Below are 16,200 nucleotides of genomic sequence, written 5' to 3'. Positions count from 1 at the left end.
TCAACCCACTTTTCATTACAATTCTTAAAACCCGTGCCCGGTCAAAGTGACCCGAATTATCCGGGACGGGGGGAGTATAATGTTATTTTGTAACCTCCGTTCTACAAGAGTATGTACTTTTAGCTGGCATGAGTTTTAATATACAATTGATAGTATAAGAGAGTTGAAAGAAAAAGTAATAAAAGTATTATTAGTGGAGAATGAGTATCGTCTTATTAAAGAAAAAAGATTTTTTTAAATTAGAAAGTGTATACTCTTATGTGACGAATTAAAAATAATACATATTCTTATTGGACGGATGAAATAATAGATTTATGTCTCCCTCATTTACATCAGTTACTCATTTACTCTATGCGACGCGACAGCATCATAAGTATATATATATATGGTCCATTCTTTATATCAAAATTTTGAACTACATGCTTAGAATTAATTAACAAGAAGTCATCCAAACAAGTCAAAATTGAATAAAGTTTGTCGATAAACCCTGCACCATTTCTCATCTATTGATCTATGAATCATCGTATATATAGAGTTAATTAAATGCCTCCACTAAAAAAATAAAAAAATGAAAATAATACTCCCTATATTAAAAATATGGCCATGGCAAATTGGCAATAATAAAACCAAGGCATCTATTTGTCCAGGAATCTTTCTTTCATGCCCAACAAAAGAAATACTAAACCTTATAAAATGCAGAATCATATAGTATATATATATCATCCTTCACAGAAGGGCAAGTGCAAAAGAATGAAATCTTCATATATCGTGAAGCAAGAAGACGATAAGATCCTTTGTTTCAACGGCTGCACGGGCGAGGAGGCCGCGAAAAGGCGATACATCGGGGTTAGAAAGAGGCCGTGGGGGAAATACGCAGCCGAAATTAGGGATTCAACGAGACATGGAGTGAGGGTTTGGCTCGGCACATTTAACACCGCAGAAGAGGCTGCTTTGGCTTATGATCAAGCTGCATTCGCGACGAGGGGTGCTCTCGTTTCTCTGAATTTTCCGTTGGAGAAAGTTGTGCAGTCGCTGCAGAAGATGAATTTCAGATGCGAAGAGGGCTCGTCGCCCGCAAAAGCCCTAAAGGAGTCTCACAAGATGGTCAGACAGCCATCTTGCAGAAAGAAGCAAGCTGATGTTGTGGTTCTTCAAGATTTGGGATCTGATTTGTTAGATGAGCTTCTATCTCACACCTCTAATTGTGATTAATTCTTGTTTTAACTTATGCAATCTATGTTCTATATATATATGGTCCATCTTGAATGGTGTATTAGACATGTTTTGGGAATAGAGAAATAATGAGAGGAATAATAAGATTGATAATTTGATGATTTATTATTACTGCAGAGGCTAACCCTTTATATAGGGTTGATACATGTGTAAATAAGGAACAATATCAATCAAATATCAATCAATCTATTCTATTCTTGGAGTATAATTGTGGAGGATAATTAGGATTATTCCTTGCTATCTTTTCCTTTCTTAACACTCCCCCTCAAGTTGAGTTGTGGGATCTCCGAAACTCAACTTGCCAAGTACGTTTGTGAGACTTCTTGAGTTGACTGCTTTGGTGAGGATATCGGCTAGTTGATCTTCTGACCGGACAAACGGTAGTTCCACAACTCCACTTTCTAGCTTTTCTTTGATGAAGTGTCTGTCCATTTCAACATGCTTTGTTCTATCATGCTGTACTGGGTTCTCAGAGATGCAGATTGCCGCCTTATTGTCACAGTATAGTTGGCTCTTGTCTTGAGTGAGCCCTATTTCACTCATCAGCCTCCTCAACCATAGGATTTCCATCAATCCACTTCGTATCCCTCTGAACTCAGCTTCTGCACTTGATAGTGCTACCACTTTTTGTTTCTTACTCCTCCAAGTAACTAGATTACCTTCAACAAATGTGAAGTATCCAGCCGTTGATTTTCGATCGACTGGATTACTTGCCCAATCAGCATCGGTGAACCCATATACTCCTCGATGTTCGTTTTTTCTAAACATTATTCCATGCCCAACTATTCCCTTCAGATACCTCACAATCCTTAATGCAGCCTCATAGTGGTCTTTTTGTGGTCGATGCATAAACTGACTTACTATTCCCACGGCATAAGCGATATCACGTCTAGTGTGGGAGAGGTAGATGAGCTTCCCCACTAGTCGCTGGTATTGGCCTTGATTTGCTAATTCTGCCTCTTCAGAAATTTGCAACCCATGATTTACTAGGATTGGTGTATCTGTGGGTTTGTGGGTTTGCAGTCTATCAGACCCGTTTCAACCAGAATATCCAAGGTATATTTCTTTTGCCTCAAAAAAATTCCTCCCTCAGAACGCAGCACTTCTATCCCCAGGAAATATTTGAGGTTTCCCAAGTCTTTCATCTCGAACTCCTGAAATAAACTCCCTTTCAGCCTCTCTATTTCCTCTGTATCGTCTCCTGTGATGATCATATCATCTACATAGATGATCAGGCATGTGATTCTGTTGCCCCTCCTTTTCATGAATAGAGTATGATCCGAGTTGCTCTGCTTGAAACCATACTTGTTCATGGCTTCTTTGAATCTCCCAAACCAGACTCTTGGTGACTGCTTGAGTCCATAAAGAGTCTTCTTCAGCCGACATCCTTCTCCCTTCTTAAATCCCTCAGAGAATCCTGGGGGTGCTTCCATGTATACTTCTCTTTTTAGTTCCCCATGTAAAAATGCATTTGTCACATCGAATTGGTGCAGAGGCCAGTCTCAATTTGTAGCAACTAAAAGTAAGGTTCGAATGGTATTCATCTTTGCTACCGAGGAGAACGTCTCATTGTAATCGACTCCGTACGTTTGTGTGTATCCTTTTGCAACCAGTCGTGCCTTGTATCTCTCTATCGATCCATCTGGTCTTCGTTTGATAGTGAACACCCACTTGCACCCAACTTCCTTCTTCCCATCTGGTATTTTGCACTTTTCCCAAGTGCCGTTTTTTTCTAGAGCTCCCATTTCCTTCAACATTGCCTCACGCCAGTGTTTGTGTCTCCAAGCTTCTTCAACAGTACAAGGAATCTCCTCTTCCTCATATAGCGCAGCCTCAAATGCGTGAGCCATTTCTGAAAGGTGGCCTTTGGCTAAGTTCGCCACGGAGTACTTAGATTTCCTGCCAATGATCTCTGGACTATATCTCTTTGGTGGGACTCCTCTGTTGGGCCTTGCTGGTAATTTATATCCTCCAACTCCTTCACCTATCTGTTCCTCCAATAAATCGTAAATTTCAGCTTCATCTTGCGACTCAGTTTCGGGCTCAATATCTGTCTCAGGGTCAGTCTCACCAATGCTAGTATTGATATGCTCTGGAGAGGTATCAGAAGTACTTACAGCGGATACCAGTAGGGGAATTTCTTGGATGGGCTCACTGATTGGTGATGGCTGTATTTCTGGTCCTTGTTCCGGTGATGTCAATGCTGCTGAAGGGCTTAACGTTGGAAACCGGCTTAGTGGGTCAGTTTCACTCTCCCCCTGGCCGCTAAGGTGGTGGAAAAAATAATCTGTTTCGAGGAAATCACAGTTCATGGTGGTGAACATGTGATTGGACTTAGGATCAAAGCACCGATATCCCTTTTGAGAGTGCCCGTACCCCACGAAGACACATTTTATGGCGCAAGGTGAGAGTTTGGTTCGCTCATGTTTTGGTATATGGACAAAAACTGAGCATCCAAATACTCGAGGCTTAAGGGTCAAAGGTTGTGGGATTTGTGCTAAAGTTGAGAGGACCTCTAGTGGTGTTTGGAGGTCTAGGGTGCTAGAGGGTAACCGATTTGCTAGATAAACGGATGCGGCAATAGCTTCAGGCCAGAAGTGTCTAGGTGTGTTGGATTCAATGAGCATGGCTCGAGCCATTTCTAGGAGAGTACGGTTTTTCCTTTTAGATACTCCATTTTGCTCTGGGGTATATGGGCAAGTAGTTTGGTGAACTAGTCCCTTAGAATGGCAGAAGGTTTTCATTTTTGAGTTGACGAACTCTCCCCCATTATCTGATCGAAGGATTTTTATATTTTTCTGGAATTGAGTTTGAACAAGGGCATGAAAGTGGGTAAAATGTTCAAAAACCTCGTTCTTGTGTTTCATAAAGTAGACCCAGGTCATACGAGTACAATCATCTATAAAGAGAAGAAAATATTTGAACCCTTGTCCCCTCATCACTGGAGAGGGACCCCACACATCAGAATGAACAAGAGAAAACAAGGAGTCAACACGGGTATTATTGGATTTATAAGAATGTCTATGGCTTTTAGCCAACACACAAGTTTCACAATGCAAATCTTGACTAAATTTAGGAAAAAGGATTTTCAAATAACCCGTAGACGGATGTCCTAAACGACGATGCCAGAGCCATGCTTCTCTATCAGCATTCCCTTGAGTTAGCAAAGCAGTTCCGTGTTCTGCTATTTCGTCCACATAATACAGCCCATCCCGCTCAGTGCCACGTCCAATAATTTCCCCTGTCCTGATATCCTGCAGTAGACAAAAATTTGGTTGCATCAAAAGAGTACAATTTAATTCCTTTGTCACATGACTAATTGACAACAGTTTATGCGACATGGAGGGAACATATAAACAATTAGATAAAGTCAGAGCAGATGAAATTCTGACAGTCCCGGCTCCCTCTACAGAGGTAAATTCTCCACTGGCCGTTTGAATGTGACTTTTGTTAGAGTTTGTATACTAGAAATCACGTTTCGAGTGATTGAATACTGTAAAACTCTTATTTTATTTTCCAATGAATAAAACAGATTATTTTTGTCATAATGTTGTTATGTTTTACATTTAATGGATGTTAATGCATGTTTAAATGTATAAGTTAACTTAACAAAGTCTAAGTCTTTGTTTTAGTAGACCGGTTGTGGGCGTCGTCCACTTTAAGGTAATACGGTCAGTTCTAAACAAAGAAAAATATGAATTTCACAACCTAGATGGAATTAGACTACCCATCGAGAAAGGTTGCAATGTCAGTCCGTATATTTCTAAGCCTTACTGAAATAAGATGACATTGGTGTGGTATAGCACTGAACGGATCTAACAGCAAGACTTGCCTTGGGCTATCTACTGAAAGGCGAGGTCTTGATAAATATTTATTTCTTAATCAATGTAGGTTAGCATTGAGCATACGGTATTGATTATGCATTGCTTTGACTTATCAAATGGTGCGGGTTTTTCGTAGCCCAATTATCCTGATATATTGGGCAGTGGTGATCGATATCTAGCGGTGCTAGGATTGCTATTATATTGAATCGTGCACGAGGTGAGTCTCGTTTGATAATGTCCTCAAGAGGAGCGCGAAACTAAGTTTTATTATTCGGAACCTAGCTAGTTGGAGTATGATTACTCTATGAATAATAAATGAGTGTTTCATGCTAAGTCCACTCTTGGAATTAATAAGAAGTTAATTAATTAAGTCAATAGCAGACATTAATTAATTAATGGACATATTAATCTTAAGCACGGGAAATGAAAGATAAACGGAAACCCGGATTACTTATAATTTCGGATTTGGATGGGGAGAGTTCAATATTACTTCTGTAGTGGCTGCTCGTAATATTCCAATTATAACTTATATTAAATTGTGGGTTCAATTTAATTAGTAAAAAGTAAATTGGATGAGCCCATATCCAAAGCCTTCCATAGATCCCTGTCTGGGCCCAAAAGGAACTTAATATAAATAGGAGAATAAAGGAGACAGAAAATACACAATATCTCATATTGCAATTTTCGAAAATTTCGATCTCTCCCAGCTGTAGGAGATTTCGAATTTGAGTCCTAATCAAAAAAAAAAAAGGATTTCTTCTGTCTTCTTTATTTAAGTCCTAGTATTCTAGTAAGATCAGCACACACTGATATTAGAGTACAGTTCGGGAACCAGAGAGAAGATTTGTGGTCTAGTACTTAAAGCTACACGTGGAGAAGTCGCTAGCCATCTTCAATTCTTTGGAGAATTAATTAGGTATTATTCTACTCCGTAGAAAAGCATGTTTTAGGTTTTCAATATTCTTAAAGCATGATTAATTCAAGTTATGAGCATGATACATGTGATAATTACGCGAATAGATTTTGTCTAAATAATCTGCTAAATAGATCTGATTATTATGTGATTTATTTACATGCTCTTCCGCTGCGTGCACCAACAATTGGTATCAGAGCCAGTCTTTGGCTCTGATTATTTGGATTTAAATTTCGCGAAATTCATGTATGCATGTCTTGATTGATTACGAAGCATGTTCTTGTGTTTTTATTTTTTATGTTTATGCATGTTGAACTCAAGAACATTCGAATCATAGAACTTGAATTATTCGAACGAACTAGATGTGCGATTCGTCGGCGCTTGCGCCGGGACGAATTGCGCTATGATCGATCGAAGAGGGTTGCCAATCGAGTGGGAGCCGAGGGCGACGGGCATGGGGCGACGCGCCGGCGAGCAAGGGCTCGCGCGCGCCACCGGCCAAGCCCGCCAAACCCTAGCCGGCCCCGATCAAACGGCGTGGTGGCTCGTCCGAGAGCTGCCGAGGCGCCAAGAATCCGACGAAACCCTAACCCTAACCCTAGAATCCTAGTCGACCCAGCCCTAACGAGGCGCAACCGAGAGCAGCAACGCCGGCAGGCGGCGTCTGCTGGAGCGCGCGAGCTCGTTGGGCAGTGGGAGATCGCCGGAAAGTCGCGGCTCCGGCTGTGCTTTCTGGCTTGACGTTGACGGAGGGAGATGCGGCGATGCCGCGGAAGGGAGAAGGAAGCAGCGCGCCATCGGTGCGAACTGTCGGCGGTGGTCGGGCGGCGAACACGCCGCTCCGGCGAGCATCTCCGGGAGGAGTCTTCAAATCTTCGTCGTGTTGATTCGTGCAAACCTCGAATCGCAAGATAATGACGAAAGATTATTTTAATGATTATTTAATTCCTAAATTAATAGAAATCATTAAAAATAATATTATTTAATGAAATAAAATATTTTGGGAAGATTTCCCTAGATTTTAGGAATATTTGGATTATTTTCTATATCTATGAATATTTTATATCCTAGATGATATAGATAAGAATAATTTAATAGTTTCCTAAATATAATATATCTAGAATCTATAATAAGATAAGATATATATAAGATTACATTAAATAATATATTTTAATTTTCTTCCTAATCTTGAACTTGGAAATTATATGAATTTAATTTTTCATGTCTAATTAAGATTATAAATAATGTACTTTATTTTAGATATATCTTATAGAATGACGTGAATAAGAATTAAATTCTAGAACAATAATTCCCGCCAAACCCTAGCCGGCCCCGATCAAACGCGATGCAACGCGACAGGAGCCGAGGACGTGCGATCACGCGGCGACGCGCATGCGAGCAGGGGCTCGCGCGCGCCGCCGATCGAGACCGCGAGCCCAGGCGGCACCAGACGCGTCGGACGGAGGAAGCCTGGCACGGTGGCTCGTCCGAGAACCACCGAGGCGCCGGTCTTCTTCGCAAAACCCTAACCCTAACCCTAATACCGAAACCCTAGCCGACCCAGCCCTAGCGAGGCGCAACCGAGAGCAGCCGCCGGCTGCTGGTGCGCGCGAGCTCGTCGGGCAGTGGGAGATCGCCGGGAGGTCGTGGCTCTGGCTGCGCCTTCTGGCTCGACGACGACGGAGGGTGAAATCTCGGCGGTTGTCCGCCGGGAGGAAGAAGGGAGAAGGAAGAGCGCGCCGTAAGGCGCGGGTTTTCCGGCGGTCGTCGGGGGGCGAACACGCCGTCCCGGCGAGAATCTCCGGGGATATCTTCGTATCTTCGTTGTGTAGATTCGTGCCAACCTCGAATCTCTAGAAATTGACGAAAGATTATTTTAATGATTATTTAATTGTTTAATTAATAGATATCATTAAAAATAATATTATTTAATGAAATAAAACATTTTGGGAAGATTTCCCTAGATTTTAGGAATATTTGGATTATTTTCTATATCTATGAATATTTTATATCCTAGATGATATAGATAAGAATAATTTAATAGTTTCCTAATTATAATATATATCTAGAATCTATTATAAGATATGATATATATAAGAATACATTAAATAATATAATTGATATTCTTCCTAATCTTGAACTTGGAAATTATATGAATTTGATTTTTCATGTCTAATTAAGATTATAAATAATGTATTTTATTTTAGATATATCTTATAGTAAGACATGAATGAGAATTAAATTCTAGATTAATAGTTTCTATATTAAGATATTAAAGATTATAAAAGATTTAATTATCCAGTAAATTAAATACCAACAGAATTTAATTAGTCTTAATCTGCCTTAAGGCTAAAGGATAATTAATTAAAACCATAACCCAAATATCTAAGCGATAATTATGAACTAATGGTTTATATATGGTCTCCATCGGTTGGACTGCCAAATTTTGTGAAGCTGATTTTCTAATATTATCGCCACCTACAGAGTAGGGACAATAATCCTACGAAAACAGTAAGTTCATAAGGGCGGACTTCTCAAATAATGAATAGAGTGAACTAGAAAGTGATTCCTAATATTATCGCCACCTACAGAGTAGGGACAATAATCCTAAGGAATTGCGAGTTTCAGGGTTCAATCGGAATTTATGAGATAGCTTGATTTTGTTATCAACACATGAACATTGTTATGGGAGTGTGTTGTAGAAATAAAATACTGTAATGCTAAACCAGGTGGTCGTGCTTAGGAAGCATTTGACATGTCAACCTCCAGAGGAGGAAGCTATTGATATGTCGGTGTTGTGACCAGTAAATTGTCGAAATTTTAATGCGTATTAACCTCCTGAGGAGGATACAATTTATTAATTTTGCTGTTGTAAGATTTTGAAAAGTTTTATGGTTAATCTACTCAATTTCCTTACATAAGTTTATGACAAATAGTAAAATCTTCTGTTTGCAGTGCAATAAAATTCGTCAAGATGTCTTTTAATCCTCTTTCTGCCATTCTCAAAGAAAACAAACTCGAAGGCCAAAATTACATCGAATGGAAACAAAACTTGGATATCGTTCTCACAGCAGAAGAGTACAAGTTCGTACTCACTACTCCACGCCCAGCTGTCCCGGCTGCTAGTGCCAGCCAAGCATTGCGAGATGCGCATAGACGGTGGCATAAGGCGAATGAGATGGCTAAGTGCTACATGTTGGCTTCTATGTCATCAGTACTCAAGCATCAGCATTCTGCCATGGAAACTGCCGCCGAGATCATGACAAATCTCGCAAATCTTTTTGGTACTCAGAATCGAACGGCTAAGTCTCAAGCCTTTCGGAGTATCATGACGAAGTCTATGAAGGAAGGCTCGTCTGTGAGGCAACACGTCCTCGAGATGATGAGTCACCTCAACCAGATTGAGGTATTGGGAGGGACGATCGATCCCGAGTCCCAGGTTACTATAATCCTTCAGAGTCTTCCCCCTAGCTTCCAGCAGTTCAAGCTCAACTTTGAGATGAACAAACGGAATTATACTTTAGCAGAGTTGCTGACTGAACTTCAGTCGGCGGAGGACCTTATGGTTCAAGCTAAAGTAGCTATGATGAGTATCGCGCCTAATTCCTCTGGCTCTAAGGCTAGAAGAGGAAAGAAAAAGGCACCGAACCAAGTAGCAGTCAACAATGCTAAGGGAAAGAAGAAACAGCGGGGTGACAAGAAGCAAACTGGAAAATGCTTCAAGTGTGGAGAGAAAGGTCATTGGAAGCCAGATTGTCCTAAAAAGGGCAAGGCTACAGGTATGCACCATGCTCTAGTAGTCGAGTCATGTTTGGCTTTGACATCTACTCATACTTGGGTTATTGATACTGGAGCAACTGATCATATATGTTTTGATCCTGACTTGATGCAGGTGACAAGACGGCTACATGATCGTGAGATAGAGGTCCAGCTGGGCGACGCTACGAAAGTGGCGGCCGTTGCAGTGGGAGACGTTTATTTACGTTTTTCTAGTGATAGATTTTTGATTTTGAAGAATGTTTTGTTGATACCCTCTTTTAGAAGAAATTTAATTTCAGTTTCTAAATTGTCTTATGATGGATATTCGATTTCTTTTAATGACAATTGCGTTATTAAGAAAGATGGTTCTTATATCTGTCGCGGTATCATGGAAAACAATCTGTACACGATCACTTCTACACAATTTAATCAACGTAAATCAGAACTCAATGCTACATCGAAAATTTCTAAGAAAAGAAAAGAACCTTCAACTTCAATGAATGAAACGTACTTATGGCACCTTAGACTTGGTCATGCCAACGAAAGAAGGATTCATGCGATGGTTGATCAAGATCTTATTAAAGGTCTTGAGAAGGAACCGTTTTCGAAGTGTGAGTCCTGTCTCGAAGGCAAGATGACTAAGAGATCTTTTAGATCAAAGGGGAATAGGGCCAAAGAAGTACTTGAGCTCATTCATACTGATGTGTGTGGACCAATGTCAACCGAGGCAAGGGGCGGTTTTCGATATTTCGTCACCTTTACAGATGACTACTCGAAAATCGGATACATCTATTCGATGCGCTACAAGTCTGAAACTTTTGACAAGTTCAAGGAGTTTAAGGCTAAAGTAGAGACGCAACATGGTAAGAGTATCAAATGCCTGCGATCTGATCGCGGAGGCGAATACCTAAGTGCCGAGTTTTTGGACTATTTATCGGTAGCTGGGATTGAATCCCAAACGACTGCGCCGGGCACACCCCAGCAGAATGGCGTGGCTGAAAGAAGGAATAGGACCTTATTAAATATGGTCAGATCGATGATGAGTTATGCACGGTTACCTGTTTCGTTTTGGGGTCATGCTTTGCTTTCTGCAAACTATCTCTTAGACGTCTTACCTTCTAAATCTGTTCCTACTACCCCATATGAGTTGTGGAATGGGCGTAAGCCCAATCTAGAACATCTCAGAGTATGGGGGTGTCCGGCTCATGTATTGGAAAAGGATCCAACTAAGCTGGAATCTAGGACTGAGGTTTGCGTGTTTATAGGATACCCTAGAGGAACGAAAGCTTATGAATTCTATAGTCTCAGAGATCAGAAAGTGATTGTGAGCACTCATGCCACATTCTTAGAGGAAGACTATGTAATGAATCATAAGTCCAGCAGTGAGATTGCTCTAGAAGAGCTAACTCAAGTTTCAACTTCCATTAACCAAGAACAATTACCAAGTGTAACAACAATTCCAGAAACTTCAACTAATACTCCAGATATTGTAGTGCCGCGCCGCAGTGGGAGGGTCTCTCATGAGCCCGATAGATACATTGGTTTGGGTGAGTGTATGGATCACTCCTCGGACAGCAATGTACTGGATCCCTGGAATTTTGCAGAGGCGCAGGCTGATGTCGATCATTGCGAATGGGTGAAAGCAATGGATTCGGAACTACAATCTATGTTAGACAAAGACGTCTACGATTTGTCTGTCCTACCCGAAGGCTGTACTGCCATTGGGAGCAAGTGGATATACAAACGTAAACGTGGACCCGATGGACGAGTTAAAGTCTTCAAGGCAAGACTAGTGGCTAAGGGGTATACCCAAAAGGAAGGTATCGATTACGATGAGACCTTCTCCCCAGTGGCCATGCTCAAATCGATCCGTATACTTTTGTCTATAGCAGCTTACATGGATTGGGAAGTATGGCAGATGGACGTTAAGACTGCGTTTCTAAACGGGAGTCTTGAGGAGACCATCTACATGGAACAACCCGAAGGCTATGTAGTGAAGGGCAAGGAACACATGGTTTGGAAGCTTAAGAAGGCCATTTATGGTCTCAAGCAAGCATCTAGATCATGGAACCAGTGTTTCGATCAAACTGTTCAAAAGTTTGGATTCGAAAAATGCCCTAATGAAAGCTGCGTGTATAAGAAGGTTGAAAAAGGAAATGTTGTGTTCTTAGTTTTGTATGTAGATGACATTCTTCTAATTGGAAACAATAAAAAGATGTTGTCATCAGTGCGAACTTGGTTGTCCAGCCAGTTCGAGATGAAAGATATGGGTGATGCGGGACACATTCTCGGTATCAAGGTTCTTAGGAACCGAGGTAAGAAAATGTTGTGCTTATCCCAAGAATCTTACATCGAAACGGTACTTAGACGCTTTAGCATGCAAGATGCCAAGAAAGGTTTCCTACCTTTTAGACATGGCATCCAGTTGTCTCAAGAGATGTGTCCTAAGACAGCATCTGAGATAGCAGAGATGAGAAGAATACCATATGCCTCGGCAGTTGGTAGTCTCATGTATGCTATGCTTTGTACTAGACCCGATATCTGCTTTGCTGTTGGCATGGTAGCAAGATATCAATCAAATCCCGGCCAAGGACATTGGACTGCCGTAAAGAACATACTCAAGTACCTTAATCGGACTAAGGACTATGTTCTAGTTTACAATGCAGCCGAGCTCTGTCCTTTAGGATATACAGATTCAGACTTTCAGGCTGATCTGGATTCGAGAAAATCAACTTCCGGATATGTGTTTACCTTAGGAGGTGGAGCTATAGTTTGGAAGAGTGTAAAGCAGAAATGCATTGCAGACTCTACCATGGAAGCCGAGTATGTAGCCGCTTCGGAGGCTGCAAAGGAGGCTGTATGGCTTAAGAACTTCCTTCTGGACTTAGGTGTGGTTACGAATATGCCCAAGCGCATCACCGTTTATTGTGATAACTCTGGTGCTGTGGCAAATTCGAGGGAACCACGGGCTCATAAGGCGAGCAAGCACATAGAGAGGAAGTATCATATCATTCGAGATATAGTGCAGAGAGGAGACATACAAGTGGTCAAGATTGAGTCAGAAAACAACCTGGCAGATCCTTTCACGAAGGCGTTAGCGGTAAAGCCGTATGAAAGCCATGTTGAAGGAATGGGAGTTCGACTAATTCAAGACCTCAATCCGCTTTCAGTATAAGTGGGAGATTTAGACGTTAGCACATTTTGTATACTCGAAAGTGTTTTGAGTATAAGTGGGAGATTGTTAGAGTTTGTATACTAGAAATCACGTTTCGAGTGATTGAATACTGTAAAACTCTTATTTTATTTTCCAATGAATAAAACAGATTATTTTTGTCATAATGTTGTTATGTTTTACATTTAATGGATGTTAATGCATGTTTAAATGTATAAGTTAACTTAACAAAGTCTAAGTCTTTGTTTTAGTAGACCGGTTGTGGGCGTCGTCCACTTTAAGGTAATACGGTCAGTTCTAAACAAAGAAAAATATGAATTTCACAACCTAGATGGAATTAGACTACCCATCGAGAAAGGTTGCAATGTCAGTCCGTATATTTCTAAGCCTTACTGAAATAAGATGACATTGGTGTGGTATAGCACTGAACGGATCTAACAGCAAGACTTGCCTTGGGCTATCTACTGAAAGGCGAGGTCTTGATAAATATTTATTTCTTAATCAATGTAGGTTAGCATTGAGCATACGGTATTGATTATGCATTGCTTTGACTTATCAAATGGTGCGGGTTTTTCGTAGCCCAATTATCCTGATATATTGGGCAGTGGTGATCGATATCTAGCGGTGCTAGGATTGCTATTATATTGAATCGTGCACGAGGTGAGTCTCGTTTGATAATGTCCTCAAGAGGAGCGCGAAACTAAGTTTTATTATTCGGAACCTAGCTAGTTGGAGTATGATTACTCTATGAATAATAAATGAGTGTTTCATGCTAAGTCCACTCTTGGAATTAATAAGAAGTTAATTAATTAAGTCAATAGCAGACATTAATTAATTAATGGACATATTAATCTTAAGCACGGGAAATGAAAGATAAACGGAAACCCGGATTACTTATAATTTCGGATTTGGATGGGGAGAGTTCAATATTACTTCTGTAGTGGCTGCTCGTAATATTCCAATTATAACTTATATTAAATTGTGGGTTCAATTTAATTAGTAAAAAGTAAATTGGATGAGCCCATATCCAAAGCCTTCCATAGATCCCTGTCTGGGCCCAAAAGGAACTTAATATAAATAGGAGAATAAAGGAGACAGAAAATACACAATATCTCATATTGCAATTTTCGAAAATTTCGATCTCTCCCAGCTGTAGGAGATTTCGAATTTGAGTCCTAATCAAAAAAAAAAAGGATTTCTTCTGTCTTCTTTATTTAAGTCCTAGTATTCTAGTAAGATCAGCACACACTGATATTAGAGTACAGTTCGGGAACCAGAGAGAAGATTTGTGGTCTAGTACTTAAAGCTACACGTGGAGAAGTCGCTAGCCATCTTCAATTCTTTGGAGAATTAATTAGGTATTATTCTACTCCGTAGAAAAGCATGTTTTAGGTTTTCAATATTCTTAAAGCATGATTAATTCAAGTTATGAGCATGATACATGTGATAATTACGCGAATAGATTTTGTCTAAATAATCTGCTAAATAGATCTGATTATTATGTGATTTATTTACATGCTCTTCCGCTGCGTGCACCAACAACTTTTCGGTGCCCTGTGCATATCAGATATATCAGAAAGGTCATAGGTAATAGTATCAGTGGCCCCACAGTCGAAAATCCACCTATCATTTTTACCCTCGGAGGAAACAGACAAGGCATACGAAGTAGGCAAGTTTTCGAGTATTTGAAATCTGTTTTCACAAAGTAGTGGGGTTGCCTGATAATTTCCATCAATTTTAGGGTCTGTATTGATAATTCTTGGCTGTATAGTGCATTTTCTAGGATTTATCAAAGTTTGGGGCTGAGTTTGCAATATTCCGGGATCTGGTGGGTGGCATTTAGTATTAACAAACATAGGGGGTTCATTATGTAGTAGTGTAAAGTGTTGGGGATCTGAGAAAAAACTCTCAAGCCCTAATTTACCTCCGCCTAAATTAGGCGCCTCCATCTCATTCGACTCCCCAACCGGAGAAGCCGCGCCGCCTCCTCTGGCGACTGATGCCACTCCGACCATCTTTCCCTCTGCTCCCGAGTTTCCGCCTTGGTTGACAGCGGCCTCTTGGTTGCTCCCGATGGTGGCAGCCGGTGCTCTCTCTCCTCCGGCAACAGCTGCAGCCGCCCGACCCCCTCTGAACGGCGCCGACGGTGGATTGTTCTTAGCTTTCCTCTCCTGCCACCATTCCGGGTATCCGTGGAGCTCAAAGCATGTCTCACGAGTGTGTTTTTTCTTTCCACAGTGAGAGCACATTAGCTTCGACTTGTCCTCCTCCGGTGGTCGTCTACTCCAATTTCCACTATTTCCGGCGCTGCTTCGTTGAGTGGGGTTCCGGTGTGCCGCCGAGTTTGGCCATGGAGGGGTCACGGCTAAGCCTGCCCCGACTCCCTGGGCGCCGGAGTCCTCCGTCTGGAGAACGCTTGATCGGACGTCTTCTCGCCGGAGGATGGCGTATGCAGCTTCTGCAGAGAGAAGTGGTTCCATCCTTAGAATCTCCTTCTTGATGCTTTCATATCTGCTATTCAGGGCTACCAGTAATTGAAACAGCCTCTGTTCTTGTTTCTCGGTGTTGTATATATCGATATCCTCTGCGTACTTCATCGGGTTTGGATGTCTCCGATCTATGGAGATCCATATATCGTTCAATTTGGTCCATAATTCCTCCAGTGGCTCTTCCCTCTGTTTTAATGTAATTCCCTTTGCGTACAGGTCGTAAACTTGGATTTTGTCACTCCCGCTGGCGTAAGTGACTTCGAGGCTAGCCCATATATCTCTAGCCGTCGGGTATTGAGTCAATCGACTCACCAGCCTCTGCTCCACATTCTGGGTCAGCCAGGTGAACACACAATGATCCGCCTGCTGCCATTTTCCGAATGCTTGGTCGGTCTTTGCCGGGGGGGTGGAACTCCAGTGATGTGAGAAATCATCCCCCTCCCACTGATTGCCGCTTTCATGAGGATGGACCACATGGGGTAATTGTCACCGCTTAGTTTCTCTGCAATAACTAATGGTGAAGAATCGATCTTGTAAGTTTCTGGTGTTGGATCTGGAGTTTTGGTGGGTATTATTTGGTTCTGATTTTGTGCGATATTCACACGCATAAATTCGGCAAACATTCGAGCAAATTGCTCTGTTTCCGTTGGTTTTGGTGGTTCGTCGGTGTCTGACATTTTTGGTTTTTTGCAGAATCTGCCGGGTTTTGGTTAAAAGGTTCGAGATTGGTCCGAGACAGTGATGAGACTACTCTGAGTCTCACCCCTGCTCTGATACCATCTTGAATGGTGTATTAGACATGTTTTGGGA

The 16,200-nt window shown here is 41.4% G+C and overlaps 1 protein-coding gene and 1 pseudogene across 1 annotated transcript; one reads left to right on the top strand and one right to left on the bottom strand.

Annotated features, from left to right (window-relative positions):
* The first annotated feature begins 750 nt into the window (after nt 1–750).
* Nucleotides 751–1,385, top strand: LOC125196527 (ethylene-response factor C3 pseudogene; annotated as a pseudogene).
* Nucleotides 1,386–2,735: 1,350 nt separating this feature from the next.
* On the bottom strand, nt 2,736–15,513 carry LOC148932562 (uncharacterized). Its single transcript, XM_089065157.1, has 3 exons — nt 14,455–15,513; nt 4,331–4,487; nt 2,736–3,916 (listed from the first exon to the last, which is right to left on the bottom strand). The coding sequence occupies exons 1-3, from the start codon at nt 15,496–15,498 to the stop codon at nt 2,736–2,738; spliced, it is 2,382 nt and encodes a 793-aa protein (XP_088921283.1). The 5' UTR covers nt 15,499–15,513.
* Nucleotides 15,514–16,200: the final 687 nt, after the last annotated feature.

The sequence above is a fragment of the Salvia hispanica genome, chromosome 2, assembly GCF_029641045.1.
Source record: "Salvia hispanica isolate PSC_SH4W2 chromosome 2, Shi_PSC_v1, whole genome shotgun sequence".
Lineage (NCBI taxonomy): Eukaryota > Viridiplantae > Streptophyta > Magnoliopsida > Lamiales > Lamiaceae > Salvia > Salvia hispanica.
The sequence above is the reverse complement of the archived record's forward strand: the minus strand, read 5'-3'. Positions and strand labels throughout refer to the sequence as shown.

Excerpts from the sequence above, each read along its gene's own strand:
- LOC148932562 (XM_089065157.1), bottom strand. The coding sequence starts at position 15,498 with ATGAAGTACGCAGAGGATATCGATATATACAACACCGAGAAACAAGAA. Across the intron at positions 4,488-14,454 it reads ATATATCTGATATGCACAGG|GATATCAGGACAGGGGAAAT; the intron begins GCACCGAAAAGT and ends TGTCTACTGCAG. Across the intron at positions 3,917-4,330 it reads TTTAGGACATCCGTCTACGG|AGCAAAATGGAGTATCTAAA; the intron begins GTTATTTGAAAA and ends CATATACCCCAG.